At 29.4% G+C, this 17,602-nt stretch overlaps 1 protein-coding gene across 9 annotated transcripts in view; it reads right to left on the reverse strand.

The window, feature by feature from the left end:
* Positions 1–17,602, reverse strand: part of LOC127291506 (whirlin) — a 189,293-nt gene that overhangs the window by 130,428 nt on the left and 41,263 nt on the right. For 8 of the 9 annotated variants that reach the window (XM_051320689.1, XM_051320687.1, XM_051320690.1 and 5 more), the window contains 2 exons: positions 4,106–4,454; positions 194–480 (listed from right to left, as the gene is read on the reverse strand). In XM_051320689.1, coding sequence (XP_051176646.1) covers positions 194–480; positions 4,106–4,431 — 613 coding nt within the window. In that variant the 5' untranslated portion in view covers positions 4,432–4,454. The remainder of the gene's footprint in view (positions 1–193; positions 481–4,105; positions 4,455–17,602) is intronic. The other variant, XM_051320692.1, reaches the window with a different exon arrangement.

Genomic DNA, 17,602 nt, shown 5'->3' on the forward strand with positions numbered 1-17,602 from the left:
ATTAAAATAAATTTATTTAATGACTTTATACCATTTATACAATTAATTTTAATAATTTTTTGTTCTAATTTTATAATTAAAAAATGGTTTCAATTAAAAACTCGTTTTTTCAGAGACACTTCTAAGCTATTTTTTTTTCTTTAATATTTGAAAAGAAAATCGAAAAGAAAATTGAAAGATTTGAAAAGCTTACCGGCGTCCTTTCCACCTTTAACACAGATGCCGAAACCGTGATGTGATTCTGGAGGTTCACGTGTCATGGTCACTGTCCTTACAGTGAGTTCCTGTAAACTTAGAGCCTGAGGTCCAGGAGGAGTTTGAGGACTTTGGGCGTTTTGTTGTTGTTGCTGTTGTTGTTGTTGTTGCTGCTGAGATGATGAGGATGAACTCCTAAGGGCTGACACACTAGCTGGACTGGAAGCTGGAGTTCTTTTATCACCTTTTCGTCTATCGGAAGCGAGACCATTGCCGCCAAAGAGCCTTGAAAAATTTTTTCAAATCATTTCTTTTGCTTTTTGACTGGAGAGGCACAATTTTCGCAACGACCAAGCAGAGTGAAATATATCAAAAACAGTGAAAAAAAAGTTTAATGAGATTTATCAAATATTTAGAGAGAATAAAAATAATCCATAATTCTAAATTACAAAATTTCACTCATTCATGGATTGGAAATTGAGCCTCTCCAATCAAATTGATAAAGTATTGCTCTAAAAGAGTGAAATACTCATTCCATGAAGTGAAGTTGCAATATTTTATAGATATCTATGAAGTAGTGAAAATTTATTTTTATTGGCTTAAACTTTAAAAAAAATTGAATTTTCACTCAAGTGGAATTAGTTTTCACTCTTTTAGAGAAATTGTCACTCTTATTGAAGTGAATTAATTTTCACTTCAATAAGAGTAAACTACTAATTCAAGAAATGTAAAGAGACGCATAAGTATTTATTATTCTTCATTCTTTAAATTCCATTGAATTAGTATTTTTCCTTATCTTTCTTTTTTTTTAAAACTAGTGTTGATTAATAAAATCAACTATTGTATACAATTTTTATTTTTCAAAATTTATAATTTATATTTGTCAGAAATGGAAAAATTGTTTTTATTCAAAGATGAAAGCATTTTTTTAAAAGTAAAAATAAAAAAAATGGAAAATTTATTTATTTGAAAAAAAAAAAATCGTAAAATCGACTCTTAATTCAGAATAATTTCTTCTTTAAAACTTTATAATAAACCATAAACACACACTAATTTAAAAGTATCAAATTGATACCAAAAATATCAAATTGATACGAATTCTTATATTAATTTGATATTTTTGGTATCAATTTGATATTTTTAAATTACGTGTGCAATTTTTAAGTATCTACCAGCAAAAATTTAAGAAAACTTTTATAAACAACTTTTTTGGTTTCTCTTCAATTTAAAGATTTCCGTTTTATATACATTTTATGTCGGTATTAAAACATGAAAATTTTCTAAGCAAATGGTAGAAAATAAAACAGAATGAAAAGAACGTATCTTCTTCCTGTGACTTTTTTTTATTGATATGTATTCACTTCTTTGGTATAAAATAATATTTCTTCCCCATCTTTCCCGTCATCTTTGTGACTTCAGTCTGAGTGCATCGAGAGCTTCCAGGATGTAAACAGGGAAAAGGAAAATAAATCTGATTTCTCTAACTTTTCTACTATTTCTTTGTACTTTATGTTAGTTCTTTTGTGTGTATATATAATAATAATAATATAAAGTAATATATTTCTTTGCTAAAATTTTTTTTACCAATAGTAAAATAAATCAAACAATAATTTTTCGAAGCTATCATTGTTTTTATTTAGTCATATAAAAAAAAATTAGACGAAAAATAAGTTTTATCTTTTTAATTGAAATTTCACAAATATTTTAACTTAATGTAAAATACAAAATGAGGAAAATTATTAAATATGTATTGTGTAAAAAAATTTTAAGTACAATATAAATTTTAGTACAATATAAACTTTAAACAAAAAAAAAAGAAGGAAGAAAAAACATCTACGTGACAAGGAGGAAAAAACTTTAACTTGTACGCATTTTCAAAATCCTCCAAATGTTATTTTTCAAAGAATTTTAAATGTCGCGTATTTTTTTCTTTTGCTGAAAAAAAATAAGTGTTTTAACTTTTTTAGTAGATAAGATATCTTATTCTTATTTTTCCCCCTTTTTTGATCTAAAAAAGTTTTCACCCTTCTTTAAAAATTCCGATGGGAAAGTTAAGAAATGTAAAAAAAAAAATTATTTTTAAGAACACTAGATAGTAATAGAAAAAGATTTTCAATAAAAATTATTTGTTTTTTTTTTCCATAATATAGGAAAGAAAATATACTGTTACTGAACTTAAAAAAACGACAATAAGACACTTTAATAAATTTTTTGAGAAAAATGTGGAAAAATATTCGAGATAGAGAAAAATGTTAAAATACATTTTTTTACATTTTTTAAAGAACATCAATTGAGAACTTTCTTTACAACTATATTGCAGTTTTAAAAGAACAAGACATAATTTTTTTCTTTGTAAAAATTGGACACAAATTAAATTTTTTTTCAAGAAATATTCTTCACTACGTAGACAATTTACAACAAAAAAATTCAACAAATTTGAGATTTTCTAACGGATTCTTTAGAAAAGAAAACTCTAAACTCTTTTAAGTTTAATAAAATGAGATATCTTAATTTTTAAAAAAGTTATAACACTTAGATTTTTTTTCTAGAGAAACAAAAAAAATGTGTGTCGTCTAAAATTCTTTCAAACTTGACAATTGGAAGATAAAATTGATTTTCAGTTCCCACTACATAATATAATAAATACAATTAAAAAATTCTAATTAATATTTTTTTTATAATAGAAAAATATTTTTGAAATTTAGAATATATTCATATGGGCAAATTCACGAAACTTTTAACTTTTGTGATTCTCGAATCGAACACTTAAAAATTTGAATTATTTTTAATTAAAACTTTGGGTATCATTTTTTTTTTGCTAAATTATATACAAAGGAACATTTATGTACAGTATTAGAAAAAAATATTTATTTGACAATTAGTTTTATAAGTTAAAAAGTGAAAAAATGCTAAAATTTCATTTGAATTTCTCAAGAAAGTTTATATTCTTAACGTTTTTATTTTTGCGGCTTGTAAAATATCACTTTAGCTACAATGGAAATATCTAGCAGACATATTTTGTCAAAAAATTTTCACTATCCCATTAGCGTGACACGACTAAAACTAAAAATACGAAGGAAAAAAACGCCGCTTAAGAATTCATTTTAGCATTTAGAATATATTCTTCTTTTACGAAATAGAACGTAATAATTACTAAATAAAAAATAAATTTTTTTTTTATATAAATATTTTTCACATTTTCCCTAGATTAGAAAAATATTTACTAAAATTTCTGTTAAACTTATTGAAATTTCTTAATATAAATATTTTCTATCAGTGCATTTATTTCTAATTTCAAAATTTTGCATATATCGTTGGTAAAATTCATTTACCTATAATTAAAATTCAAGTTTTTTTTTATACAAATATTTTTCACATTTTCCCTAAATATCAAAATATTTATTAAAAATTCTACTATACACTGAAAAAAATTTTTTTTTTTTTATTCAAATAATCAGTTATACTTGATTATTATCAAATAAATATTAATTTGAAGCAAATAATTTTTATTTGAATTAAATAAACTGTATTTGAACCAATAATTTCTGTATTTTAAACAACATTTAATTGACTCAAATAAAAATTATTTGATAATAGTCAAATAACCAAATTATTTAAATCAAATAAATTATTTTTCCAGTATATTTATTGAAATTTCTTAATATAAATATTTTCCTTCAAGTGCATTTATCTCTAATTTAAAAATTTTACATATCGTTGGTAAAATTCATTTGCCTATAATTAAAATTCAAGTTTATTTTTCACCGGTTTTAAAAGATAAAAAAAAAAGAAATGAATTTATATAAAACTCGAGTACAGATCGTAAACCTTTCCTTATAAATATATATTTAAATAGAATTCTAAAATCCCGACGAGAGCATTGATAAATAGCGGCTTAATTATAGTTTACCTAATGACTTGTTCAGGCGAAATGGGTCCTGTTCCCGAAGCATGTCCACGATGCCGATAAGGGGTGGTATGGGAGGAATGATGTTGGGGGGCACTGGGTGGCCTTTCAACAATTGTATAACTCGTTCCAGGTGGACTGTAGTATCCTCGATGTTGACTGGACATCGTGTGATGTCTACTCGTTGGTTCCAAGTCCTCAGCCTCGTAACAACCGCTGGTCCCTGTTCTCATAAAATGAGAACCACTACGTAAGTAGTGGGAACCAGTGTTCCTACCCCACTGTAACTCCTGCAGCTCGGATCCGTAATCCTCCGTGCTGCTGGCCATGCCTGATGCTCTTTAGGTCACACCTACGAGGAAATGTTCTACTTTAGTAAAAATAAAAAGAAAACCACTTTGTATACTATATCAAGAAATAGAGAAAGAAGAAATCAACTATATCAAGAAAGTGGAGAAGGTGTATACAAAATTTTTATTGCTAACTGATCCTCTTCGGCCACGAGGTCACAAGTCCAGTTACGTGACAACTATTTACGCTCTGACTCAACAAGAAAGAGAGCGAGTCAAGCACTTCTCAATAATGCTTGATATGTAATATTTTATCTCAAGCCTTATTGCAAAAAATGTGCAGCTCGCGTCACTTCTCAATCAATATTTTATGCCTCGTTTCATTTATTATTACTCAACTACAGTCTTTTTTTTATTTATATTATTTTTTTAATCAAATCTTTAATAAGCGTGTGTCACTTTATTGAAAGTTGTCTTATATATGTGAGGCTCAACGACAAAAGTTACCTAAGCTCCAAAAATTTTTAGGTTATATTTTTGATTTTTGAAGTGAAAATACATAAAGTGGATCAACTCTTTATATACAAACTATTAATGTTTAAGTCTTTATTACATCTAAATTATTCAATAATTTCTATTTTTGATTTTGCCTAATTAGAATAAAACTTTTTCTTGAGGTAAAGCTATCACTAAATATAACCTAAAAATTTTGGGAGCTTAGGTACCTTTTGTTGCGAAGTGTCACTTATATATAGACAAACATTAAGGCGCTCTCACACCTTTTTGGCTGCCTGCAGGTTACCATGGCAACGCATGAGAGTGAGTGCGACAGAAAATTTAAAAATTTAAATATTCAAATTTTCTGTCTCACTCACACTCGTGCGTTGCCATGGTAACCTGCAGGCAGCCAAAAAGGTGTGAGTGCGCCATTAGTTGTAAATTTAATTCACCAGGGGTCGCTGGAGACAGTTTTTGTAAGGCGCCAAGTTTAAATCGTACAACTTTGTGTGCACTGAGAAAACTGTTTGGTATCATGTATCAAAGTTTGGTTTTCCCTACCAAATTTTTTATTTGATATATGTGCAACTAAACCGTTTGATTGGGAGTACTAAATTTTTTTGTACAACCGTTAAATTTCGCTCAATTGAATTATTTAGTAGGTGTAACCAAATAATTTAGTCTACGTAATAAATACATTTATTAGAATGAAACAAATGTTCTGTTGACGTAAATAAAATTTAGTTATTTCAACTTACTGTTTTCGTTGATTAAAAAATTTTTTTTTGTAGAAATAACTAAATAATTTATTTTATCTAAAATAGTTTCTTTGGTCATTTTTACGATTTTGCATAAAAAATAAGGTATTTTAATTCAAGAGAGATGAGATTAATAATATAACTTTATTAAATTCATTATGCTTAGACATTACAAAAATAATTTATCTTCCCGTAAGTACACACTACGCGCGTTTCATGAAATATCTCAAAATGATATCGCATAAAATTGAGGAGCAAGTTTTCAAAAGTTGATACATAAATCCATTTTCCAAAAAAATTTAAATAAATACTGATTTAACATATGTTAAATGTTGCCACGAGGCATTCTAACCTCCATTCTCTTAGCAAACGTTTTGTCACTTAATAGACCAGCCGAACAATAAAAACACATGACATAAATGATCGGATAAGCATAACGCGGAAGAGGTCCACGACTGACTAGGCCCTACGACTGACGCCACATTTACGAGAACAGCGCGTGCGCAATTCTGCGTGCCAGCGATTTAGTACGGAGAACTAAACTGTTTAGTTCGTAGACATGAAACCTTCAAAAATATTTTTTGGTAGAGCAAACTAAATTTTTCGATTGATTGTCACTTTCTTTTCTGTTGTGCCAACCATACTTTAGTAAGACCAACTAAAAATGCTTAAATAAATTACACAGACCCAAAAAAAAAAAAAAAGTGTCATGTACTTTTGACCGGAATACCCTAACCCTATGTATTTTGACACGCTGAACACGAATCCGAAGTCCGTTTTGCTCCATCACGTCAGGATTTTTTCTAACCTCAAAAAACATGTCGGATTTTGTGAGGTAGGCGATTTTTTTAAAAATTGATGTATTAACTTCAAACTTGGTATCTGGGGTTTTTTTGTGTCGCTGATTACGAATCTGAAGTTAGATTTTCAAAATCCAAAATGGCGGATCCAATATGGCGGACGAATTTTGAAAAAATTTTAAGATTTACTTCAAACTTGGTACCTAGGGGTTTTTTGGGTCGCTGATTACGAATCTGATGTCAGATTTCCGAAATTCGACATGTCTGATTCAATATTAAGGAATTATTTTTAAAAAATTGTCAGATTATTATGAAATTTGGTATCTACAGGTTTTCTAAGTTGCTGACAAGTAACACTAGGGAAGTGCCATACGACGATTTTTCTGAAACTTGGCAGTTTTGTAGTTTTTTAAAAACAATTTGACACGTATGTTTTGTTTTTCCCCAAAAGCTGATTTATGGGGGGAACTACCCCTTGAATTTTTTTTTGGTAGGGGGACATTATTTTACGAAATTTTTTAAAAATAATGTGCAATAGTGTAAATGGGGGTTTTTTGAGTCGCTGATTACGAATATGATGTCAGTTTTCAAAAATTGATAATGGCGTATCTAGTATGGCCGATAGAAGTCCATGCTGGATATGCCATTTTGAATTTTTGAAAACTGACATCATATTCGTAATCAGCGACCCAAAAAACCCCCAGATACAGATAATGGCGTATCTAATATGTCCGATAGAAGTCCATGTTGGATATGCCATTTTGAATTTTTCAAATCTGACATCATATTCGTAATCAGCGACCCAAAAAACCCCCAGATACCAAGTTTGAAGTAAATCTTAAAATTTTTTCAAAATTCGTCCGCCATATTGGATCCGCCATTTTGGATTTTGAAAATCTAACTTCAGATTCGTAATCAGCGACACAAAAAACCCCCAGATACCAAGTTTGAAGTTAATACAGCAATTTTTAAAAAAATCGCCTACTTCTCAAAATCCGACATGTTTTTTGAGGTTAGAAAAAAATCCTGACGTGATGGAGCAAAACGGACTTCGGATTCGTGTTCAGCGCGTCAAAATACATAGGGTTAGGGTATTCCGGTCAAAAGTACATGACACTTTTTTTTTTTGTGGGGCTGTGTTATTTTCTTATTTTTACGATATTATTTTTCTCAGTGTGTAATTTCAATAAAAGTTATATCCGTAAATACATTTTGCGATTCAATTTTTCAAATTAAAAAAAGTACAAACAACCATTGCGTACTCCCCCGTCCACTACTTTTTATAAACTATTAAAATATATTTAAGTATTCCCACTTAAGGCCATGTGAGACAAAGACACTTTTTGGTAGTTCCAAGTATTCTCGGAAATGAGAAGAAATTTCGGGTTGAAATTTTGAGGAATGATAAAAAAGGGTTGAAGGAATTGGGCCGTTCTACTTATTTTCTGTAATTGAATGCGAAATAATTTAAAACAGTAATTAATAGTGGAATTATTATTATTATTTTCAAACTTTTATTTTTAATACTTAAACGCAAAATTGTGCTTCAAATCGAGAACAGCGCCATTCTCAATGCTATTCTCTATCACATTTTACAAATTTCAACCAAAAATTCTTTACCATTTTAGAGAAAATTTGGTAATACGATACCATATTTTTTGCATGGGGGTCACGTGGATATTTCCCACATGGCCTTAAATTTACTAAAAATTACTTATTTTTCGACGGCAATTCAAGAATGAAAAGTTACTGAATGGCTTTGAAAGTTCTTGACCCTTAATCGAAGAATATCTGGGTACATTGAACACGTGTTATAAAGGTGATAGATAAGATCTTTCTTACAACTGCATGAGTTCTGAAATGCAAGTGAAATTTGAATAAAGATGACTTTCCGTCAGTTGGTCTGAACGTTTGCGTGTCGGGCGTGGGTTCAATGTGTTCTAGGAAGTGCCTTACTTGCAATATTTAAATATCTCACTTAGCAAAGTAGTTCACTTACTTTTATTTAGCAAAAATATGTCATATATATATACATATATGCATAATATTAATACACAATCTCTCTTGAGCATTTAAAATCATCATAAATTAATTTAATTAATATATATCTAAAAAATCTTCGTTTTAAATTGTAGCGAAAAAACTTGCACATGTTGAAATAATGAAAGAAAAAAATAGTCAAATCTCAAATAGCAATCAAAACTATTATTAAAACATTAAAGAAACGAAAACAGTGTTTTCTTTGAAAATGAATTGAATTATATTGTAAAACTTTTTCCTCTTGTGTATAATGAACACGAAGTAGTATAAGGAGCCCCCACTGCATAGGCAATTTCAGGAAAAACATGTTCTGAGTTTTCCGACTGCCTTTCAATTTGGTAGGATAGCGATACTAGCGCGATTACCGGGAAAATTGTTGCAACTCAACTGGATAATGGCGGAAATGTATGTTTGTGACAGATTTGTCGTCTGCACTCGACTCTTCACGAGCAGATACGAATCATCACGAAACATACATTTCCGCCATTATCCAGTTGAGTTGCAACAATTTTCCCGGTAACCGCGCTAGTATCGCTATCCTACCAAATTGAAAGGCAGTCGGGAAACTCGGTACATATTCATTTTGCATAGTGGGGACTCCTTATACTACTTCGTGATAATGAACCAAGTGGGCTAATTGTTTTTTGAAGAACTCGATTTTTAATTTGAGAAAAAAAAAGAAAATATGATTCTTTATGTACCTATGGGTATATTTAAATATGTACATATATATATATTCTTATGCAGCTCAATTCCAGTCATGTGCATGTTTCTTCACGTAAATTTCGTTGAGCACTCTTCGTTCCAGGGTTTACCAGTAAAAGCGTTTTCAGAAAGATTCTTAGAACGTAACAGGTATATGAAAGTCTCCTCGCGAGAGAAGCAGAGTAAAGCCAAGGAGGAATGGGTAAAAGAAAACCGACCTCATTTCTCAAAAGCAATCTAGACGTCGAGTCGTGGGTCGTGTTTATATTGCAGCAGGTCGCGTTTATTCTCAAGTCGAATGACGCTGTTTTCTCATTCATGACCCCACTGCCCTCCCCCATCATAAAAGCTTCCTTTTTTCTTTTTTATGCTTTCATAACCTGACATAACTAGCTGAAAAAAGTTCACTATTAACACTATATTGACACTTTTTGTGACCTTCATCTATAATGTTGATACTACACTTGTACGATTATTTAAAATCATCTGCTTTCTAAATAATCAATGAATTTTTCATTCAATCAGATTTAAATATACTTAGTGAATTTTTGATTTTCCTTTCTCATTTAAATGAATGAATTACATATAGTATTACTCAAATATTAATTTCTAGAAATTATGTTCAACAAAAGAAAAGATTTAGAGTATAATTTGTATATAAATTATTAAAATATGTAATTATATTTTAAATTCAATTGTGACGAGAATAATTACCAAGTATATAATGTAATTTTTGAACATTTTAATATATGTTAAGCGATTAAGCATGAAAAAGTAACATTTTCGCATTAAAAAAATATTTCTATATTTTCATCAAAAGAATTTAAATGAAATATTTTACATAAATAAAGCTTTTATTAAATTTTTCAAAAATCAAAAAATCGTAATCATATTCATAATTTTCAACATGAAAATATGTAATTTCGTTTCTCACATATATATATATATATATATAAATTGTAGAAGAAGTAAAATTTATTATCCAATTTCCTCCCATGTATAATCCTATATAATCAAATGAAGATTTTTGATTCGATTGAATAAATTTATTTATTAAGGTTACCAGTACTACAATTTTCAAATCATGTTAAATCATACTAAAAAATTTTTTTTTTACTTTTTTCGATATATGAAATTATTTGTGAAAAAAAATTCCAACCCTTCCTGCAATTTAGACAGTTGCATTTGTAATAAATTACTCACAAAATTACAATTTTAAATAATTTTATATACATTTTTTCATTCTTAAGAGGAATTCAAAAAAAAAAACAAAATAAAAGAATGGTCACTGACAAATTTTTAGGTGGATGAATGGTAACGGTTGCTATAGTAACTGTTACAATGGCAACCGTACAACTGTACGACAAACGGACGGACGGACGCCAAAGCGAAACTATAAGGCTTTTAGCCCTGGGGCACGAAACTCCAAAAAAACGATAAAGATAATGTAAATAATTTATTTAATACTTAATACAAACTTAGAAGAAAATAAAGATTTCAGTACCTTTTGTCAGCTAAAAGTATTTTATCATTAAAAATTTTCTGCCTTCCCACTTGGAAAGATTCCCCGGAAAGTGCCCCCTGGAGGTTCTATCAGAATTCCGCCGGAACTTCCAATGTAATTCCGTTGGAATTCCATCGGAGTTCCAAAGAATTTCCGATGGGATTCCGACGGAATTCCGATTAATTTTTTTCAAAATTTTTAGAGTCCTCATTCCGTCGGAATCCCATCGGAAATTCTTTGGAACTCCGATGGAATTCTGATAGAACTTTCAGGGGTCTGAGACAGGCAGATTTCTTATTTCAATAAAATATATAAAAATTAAATAAATAAGATCTACACTCACTTGGCGCAGCCGGGTTCAAAGCCGCAAAGGGTCAAGAATTAATAATTTAATAAAAATTACCGCCAAAAATATGTAATACAAAATGATTAGATTTACGTTAATTACCTTCAACTAAAGCAAGAGAAATATAATTCCAGGGTGGGTAAAATAAGAGAACCCAAAAGAATAAAATGAGCAAGTTCAATCAGTCGATTTAATCAATATAATAGACGATCTACTTACAATTGACGTCTAATAGATTAACTTTCCATAATTTGTCAAGTAAATCTTCCTAAGACAACACAATATGAACACTCACTCACATACAAGTTACATTTTCAAATATAATTTTATACGTCTATTGACATTAACGATCGATCCAAGAGTGCCATGTGCCCGACAAGCACGCAGTTTTACGGCGTCCCGTCAAACGCATGCGTTCCATTTCTCATAGATCTCCAGGATCGAATCGATAATGAAAGGACCCTAAATGTCGACCTCATTCAAAGAGTGTTAAGTTTCAATAAAAGAATATCCTGTCACAGGGCACTTTACGCGGAATCTTTCCAAGTGGGTTAAAAATAATTTTGTAATCACTTCAAGACGTGATATTTGATGTCAATAAATAAAAATTAATAAATTATCAAATGTCGAGAAATATAGTAAATGACAATGTATTAGGATCAGTGACCGAAGTGAAGGAAACCTTTTACTATGAAAAGGAAGCCCTAGATACAGTTTGCGTGCCAACAAGGCAATTGCTTAGAAGAAGTCGATTATCCCAGCCAACTTCCATCATCGAGATTTCTGAGGCTTTGACCAGGAGTTAATTACCTCCTTCAATACTTATATATAAATAAATAGTAGAAATAAGATCGATAGCAGTACTAATCAAAAGATTCATCCATCTTTCCGTTTAATCCCTTAATTTTCGATTATCTTCTCAATTAATAACAGAATATATGCAAAAAAAATTCCATATGTCATGAATTATATATAACACATTCATCGACATTATAATACACATATAAATGCATACATACATATATATAAAAAATAGTCGTTTCCACACACGAAGGATAAACATTATTTACGTGAAGGCTTGTTAGCATTAATTTACTCTCTGCCTCTTGTTTAATTAGTCTAATGAGTTTTGTGCAAATGTAATTTCAAAGAACTAAAATCATGAGTATAATCAATATTTAAACTATACAGAGAAATGTTTAAATTTAAAGTTTTAAACACATATTCTCGCATCGATGGGTTTTATTCGCAATTTCCGATTTATAATAATGATAATGTTTTCATATTATTTTACATGATATAATAATACTGACACTAATAATAATAATAATAATATAATATTTTCTTTATTGTATTTTCCGAAAATTCATTTTCACTTCGTTTATATTCATTAGATGACTCTATTGTTTGAAACTATCAGTTTGTTGAAAGCATCAATTTTTAATTGACAATAATTATAGGAATTACCATTTATCGAAAGTGACAATTAATATTTAATTAATAATTAAAGTTACTGATATCATTAATTGTCATTGCTATTCACTATATGTCACATTATTTAGAAGCAGCAACCTTTGTGACAACCAATAACTAATAATGATAGTTAATATTAATAATTGTAACTGCTGATCATTAGAACTAGCAACTATTGTAATTATACAAATGACTATGATAACTATTTTTGTTAACTAAAAACGATAATAATTAAAATTTCAATTAAATTTATTAATATCATTAAATACAACTACCATTGTTACAAATAATAGAAACAGTGTAGAATTAACGCAAACCTTAGGAAATAATTTAATTAACGCCTGAGGGGATTCGAACCTACGATCTACAAGCACCTCAAACCTGACGCTCTAACCACTACGCTATAAACGCTTCATAAAATATTATTTGATGTAAAACCACTATTCTAAATTAATACTATTTCATTCTGCTATTTCTCACCGTATATACTAATAATACAAGAAAGAAACATTCAAAAATACACCTAGAGAAATGATATATATTTTCCTATATTACAAAAAGATATCGCCGTTGCCGCTGTTTCAAGAATTCTTGACCTAGGAGGGGTGAGTCCCCCCTCCTAAATTTTGAGGTTATGTTCGTTTCAAGGCTCTGAATTTAGCCGCAAGTCCCCCCTCCCTCCTCTCATTTCCCCTCCTCCGCCAAAATGGCCTAAATTTTGAGGTTATGTTCGTTACAAGACTCTGAATATAGCCGCAAGTCCCCTCTCACGCCAGAAATGACCTAAATTTTGAGGTTATGTTCGTTTCAAGGCTCTGAATATAGCCGCAAATCCTCCCTCCCTCTTCTCATTTCCCCTCCTCCGCCAAAAATTGACCTAAATTTTGAGGTTATGTTTGTTTTAAGACCCTAATAAAGCAGTAAGTCCTTCCCCCTTCCCTCATCTCTCTCTATATTTCCCGCCAAAAATGACATAAATTTTAAGGTTATGTAAATTTCAAGACTTTCAATCGTGCTTTCAATATAGCCGCAAGTGAAAGTGGAGTTTCCGCCAAAAATGACTTGAATTTAAAGGTTATGTTCGTTTCAAGACTTTTTAATAATTTATTGGTTTTTAGTCAATTTCATTGAAATTATTTTTAAAAATAATTTCTTAATGTCGATTTTAATTTATTTAATTATTTATTTATTATTAATTAATTAATTTTAATTTTAATAATATTTATTCAGATTTCAATGAATTTGTAATAATAATTCTTTGAAATAGGTGGTTCATTTGGAAAAATAAGATCAATGGAAAAGGCAGTGAGACAAATATACGTTTATTTAACTCAAAATATATATTATATTTGGTTCAAATAAAACATTTCTCTGGGTTGTACGGGTAATAAAAGATGAATATGAAATTTTTGGTACAGGGCAAAAAAGTAAAATGGCAAATATAAAACTGGCGAACTTATTATTATGCAAAGCGGGAAAGCAGGCCATTATCTTGAAAGGCGATGAATTTCAAATGTAGGTAATGGGAATTTATTGTGCACCACTTGCTTGAGACAGCCATTTGTATGGGAGGCCAGTGTGCACACCTGCGAGCTTTTGCGTTAGCATGGTTCAAAACAAGAGTGCTCTTGTGTATTAACACACGTTTAGAGCTTCAGAATATCTGAAAAATTTCCCACGAGCACGTATATGAAAAGTCATTAATGAAATTTTCATTAAAAAAAAAAAAAAAAGTTTAAAAAAAAATCCACTATCAATGAGAGTTTAAAATACATATCCTTGAGAGATACGAAATATTTATTTTATCTTCTAAAAATGTAAATTTGAATTTGCACGCATGTAGTATACTTTTGTTTTAAATATACCTTTTCTCAATGATATGTAAAAAAAAATTTAAATAATTTAAAAAGAAAATTACAATTTATTTTCTTTTTTTATAATTTTTTTTTTTGTTCTAAAATGCGTTTTAAAAATTAAACGATATAAAAGAGAAAAAGGTGATATAAATGTATATATATATATATACATACATACATACAAACGAGAAAGTTAGAAGCACCTAGACTAGGGTTTCTCATAAAAATTTTATACCATGTAAAACGTGGTTCGATACTGAAGTATTGGTTCTTCATTCCCTGATGGCACATTGCTAAACTGAAGGTAACCTCAATATTAAAATTGAAATTACCTTCACCTTTAGTCCCACCAAATAAAGTATGATGATGTATGACCCTATTTTTGAGACAAATGCACATACTATATATATGCAGAAATTTAGGAGAAAACTTTATGCAAAAGTTTTGCTTTATGGACTGAAAATTGTGAATGTTACAAACACAAATGATAGTTGGAAAAATTTTACTGCATATTCTTTTGTTTGTGTTTTTTTAAATTACAGAACTCGTTGAAATGCATAAAAAAAACAAATAAACAAAGAAGTCATATTTTGAGCGTGACTAATGATGATGAAAATTTTAAATGCTGCAAATCCCAAGAGCGTATATGTCAAATATATATATATATATTATATATATATATGAGACAAGAGCACTTCCTCAATTTCACATATTTTCCTACGTATATAATCGTAAAAAAATTATAGCTTCTTAATGATATCAAACATACTTATATATGTATAGTAAAACTAACACAACGAAATAATTTTAAGGTCATCGTAGAATTTTTCATATTTGACCTTGTTGACAAAGAGCTGATAGGCGAAGTGAGAAGGGAAGGGTAAGGGGGGGGGGGATTAACAGTTTTTACATGAAAAATTTGACGTAATTCGCGTTTTGCTCGAGCCGGGACATCAGGACGCTGATTCCGGAAATGAACGAGCTGTTTTTCAAACGTACCCTGGAGACCAATCCAGACCGGAGTCATAAATTTCCGGAGTTGATACCCGCCAATATTGAAATCCTCGGATAGGGTGACATTCGACACTAACAAACTGAATTTCTTTCTAATCAAGAATTTCCATTGAAAAATCATTTTAAAAATTTATTACATAAATTTTTTAATATTTTATTTTAATTCATTTTTCTCTCAATTATTTTTGAAATTTATTTTTTCATTTTTAATTTTAATGAAATTTATTATACCTCTATACCTGAACAAAAAAAAAAAATATCCAACGATATTTATTATTTTCCTAAAAATGTGAAATGAATAAAAATACTTCATTTTAGAGAAATTTTAATTTACTTTTTTTTTGTACATTTTTACAATAATCCAGTTAAGACATTAAAGTATTTTAATGGGTGACATTATATGATGATATGCTAATAATATAACTTCTCTTAAATAATACCCTTGGCACTTCTAATTAAAGTGTCAGATAAGGCAAATTGAATGAGTGACATTAAAATGTAATATCGAATGCCCCAATTTTTTATTTTATATATACATTTTCAAAAATCTATATTTACTTTAACCTCGACTTGAATTAAATTGTTTCAATTGATTACAATGTACAAAGAAAAAATATAATATATTTATCTCTGGATTTAAATAAATATATTTTTTCGGACGTAAGGTCCCTTTTAAATGTCCAAGTCACATTTTATTAAAATCTGGATCATCAAAGAAATATGAAAATTGATTAAAAATTTGAAATTAAATGAAATAAAATTAAGAATATATTTTTCTCATTGTTAAATAACTATGCTTAATTTCCGAAAAGTAAGCAATATTGAACATTGTCACAAGTTAATTATATTTTCCTTCAAGTTTGAAAAATGTTTCGTCAACAGCTTCTCTTTGTGTCTAGTGTTGCAGTTTAACCTTAAACACATACCCATCAATACTACGGCTCTCTGACAATTTGAAATGGGATTGATCACTGATGAAGCCAATAATGCTAAACAAAAGCAGGGCTTTAAACTGCCAAGGGAAATAATAGACACTAAACATTCCAGTAAAGTGAAGGAGCATGAATTGTGAAGTAGAAACTAAAACCCTGAAATGTTGGGAAAATTAACGAAAAATGGTACATTTCACTATTACATATACCAACAAAATGATATCTGTAAAGAACAAAATTTTTTTACCAAAATCGTGTACCAGTTTCGAAAAAGTAGTCAAATAATGAAAATTAATATTAAAATCAGAATCATTGTAAACACTATTAAATACATCACACATATTGTTTAAAATAGTATTCTGTAGAGATTTACATTACAAAGAGAGTTTCAAATGATAGTAAGTATGGACAGTCAATTATATGTAGTAAAAGGAATTATTTTCTTTAATTAATATAATTGCTTTGAGTAGTAAATTTTTTATTAATTTCTATGATTTTATAGGCTTCAATAAAATTCTTGTTGTAGAATTAACAAATCCTTTGTGATTAAAACTACTACTTTAAGTAGTAATTTTTTACTATTTTAATTAATTCAATAAGCTTGAAAAACGTTTTTGATGTAAAATTTACAAATCGTTTTCAATTAAAACTACTACTTTCAGTAGTAGCTTTTACTACTTAAAGTGGTTCAATAGCCCGTGCAGAAATTTCCACCCTTCTTCCCGATTTCCGACCTGGCCCCGGCCAGATTATCTGGTCCGGCCCCGGGTCAGTAAATGTTAGTGGCCCCGGTCGTGGCCAGGCCGGGTTGCAAGACGCAGTAGCCTCCTGCGCATATTACGAACAGGTGATAATAAAAAAGCAGATATTTATTTTACCGAAGCATATACGTACGTATAGAATCAGTGTTAATATTTTATTCTGAATTACCGCCAGATGGTAAGTCAACAGTTAGTCTGCGCAGAAGGCTACCGCGACTTGCAACTTATTCTATTGCTCTGCCTATTTCAGAAAACCCTTTTTCTTACGTATTCGTACGGTACCTCCCATTTCTAGTCTTCTTGGCCTAACTTTTGTTTTATTTTGGATACATAAATTATTTATTTCTGTGAATAATATGCCAAAACACAAAAGTACGAAACGTGTACGGAAACATCGACTGTCAACCCAATTTTCATCTCTGCCGAATATATCAAGTCGTAAGTAAAAAATATTATTCACATGATATTACATTACCAAATAAAAAATAACCTAAAAATAGAGATTTTGTATTCTAACTTTATA

Source organism: Leptopilina boulardi, unplaced genomic scaffold, assembly GCF_019393585.1.
Source record: "Leptopilina boulardi isolate dan_hultmark-lab unplaced genomic scaffold, ZJU_Lbou_2.1 LbouV2_137, whole genome shotgun sequence".
Lineage (NCBI taxonomy): Eukaryota > Metazoa > Arthropoda > Insecta > Hymenoptera > Figitidae > Leptopilina > Leptopilina boulardi.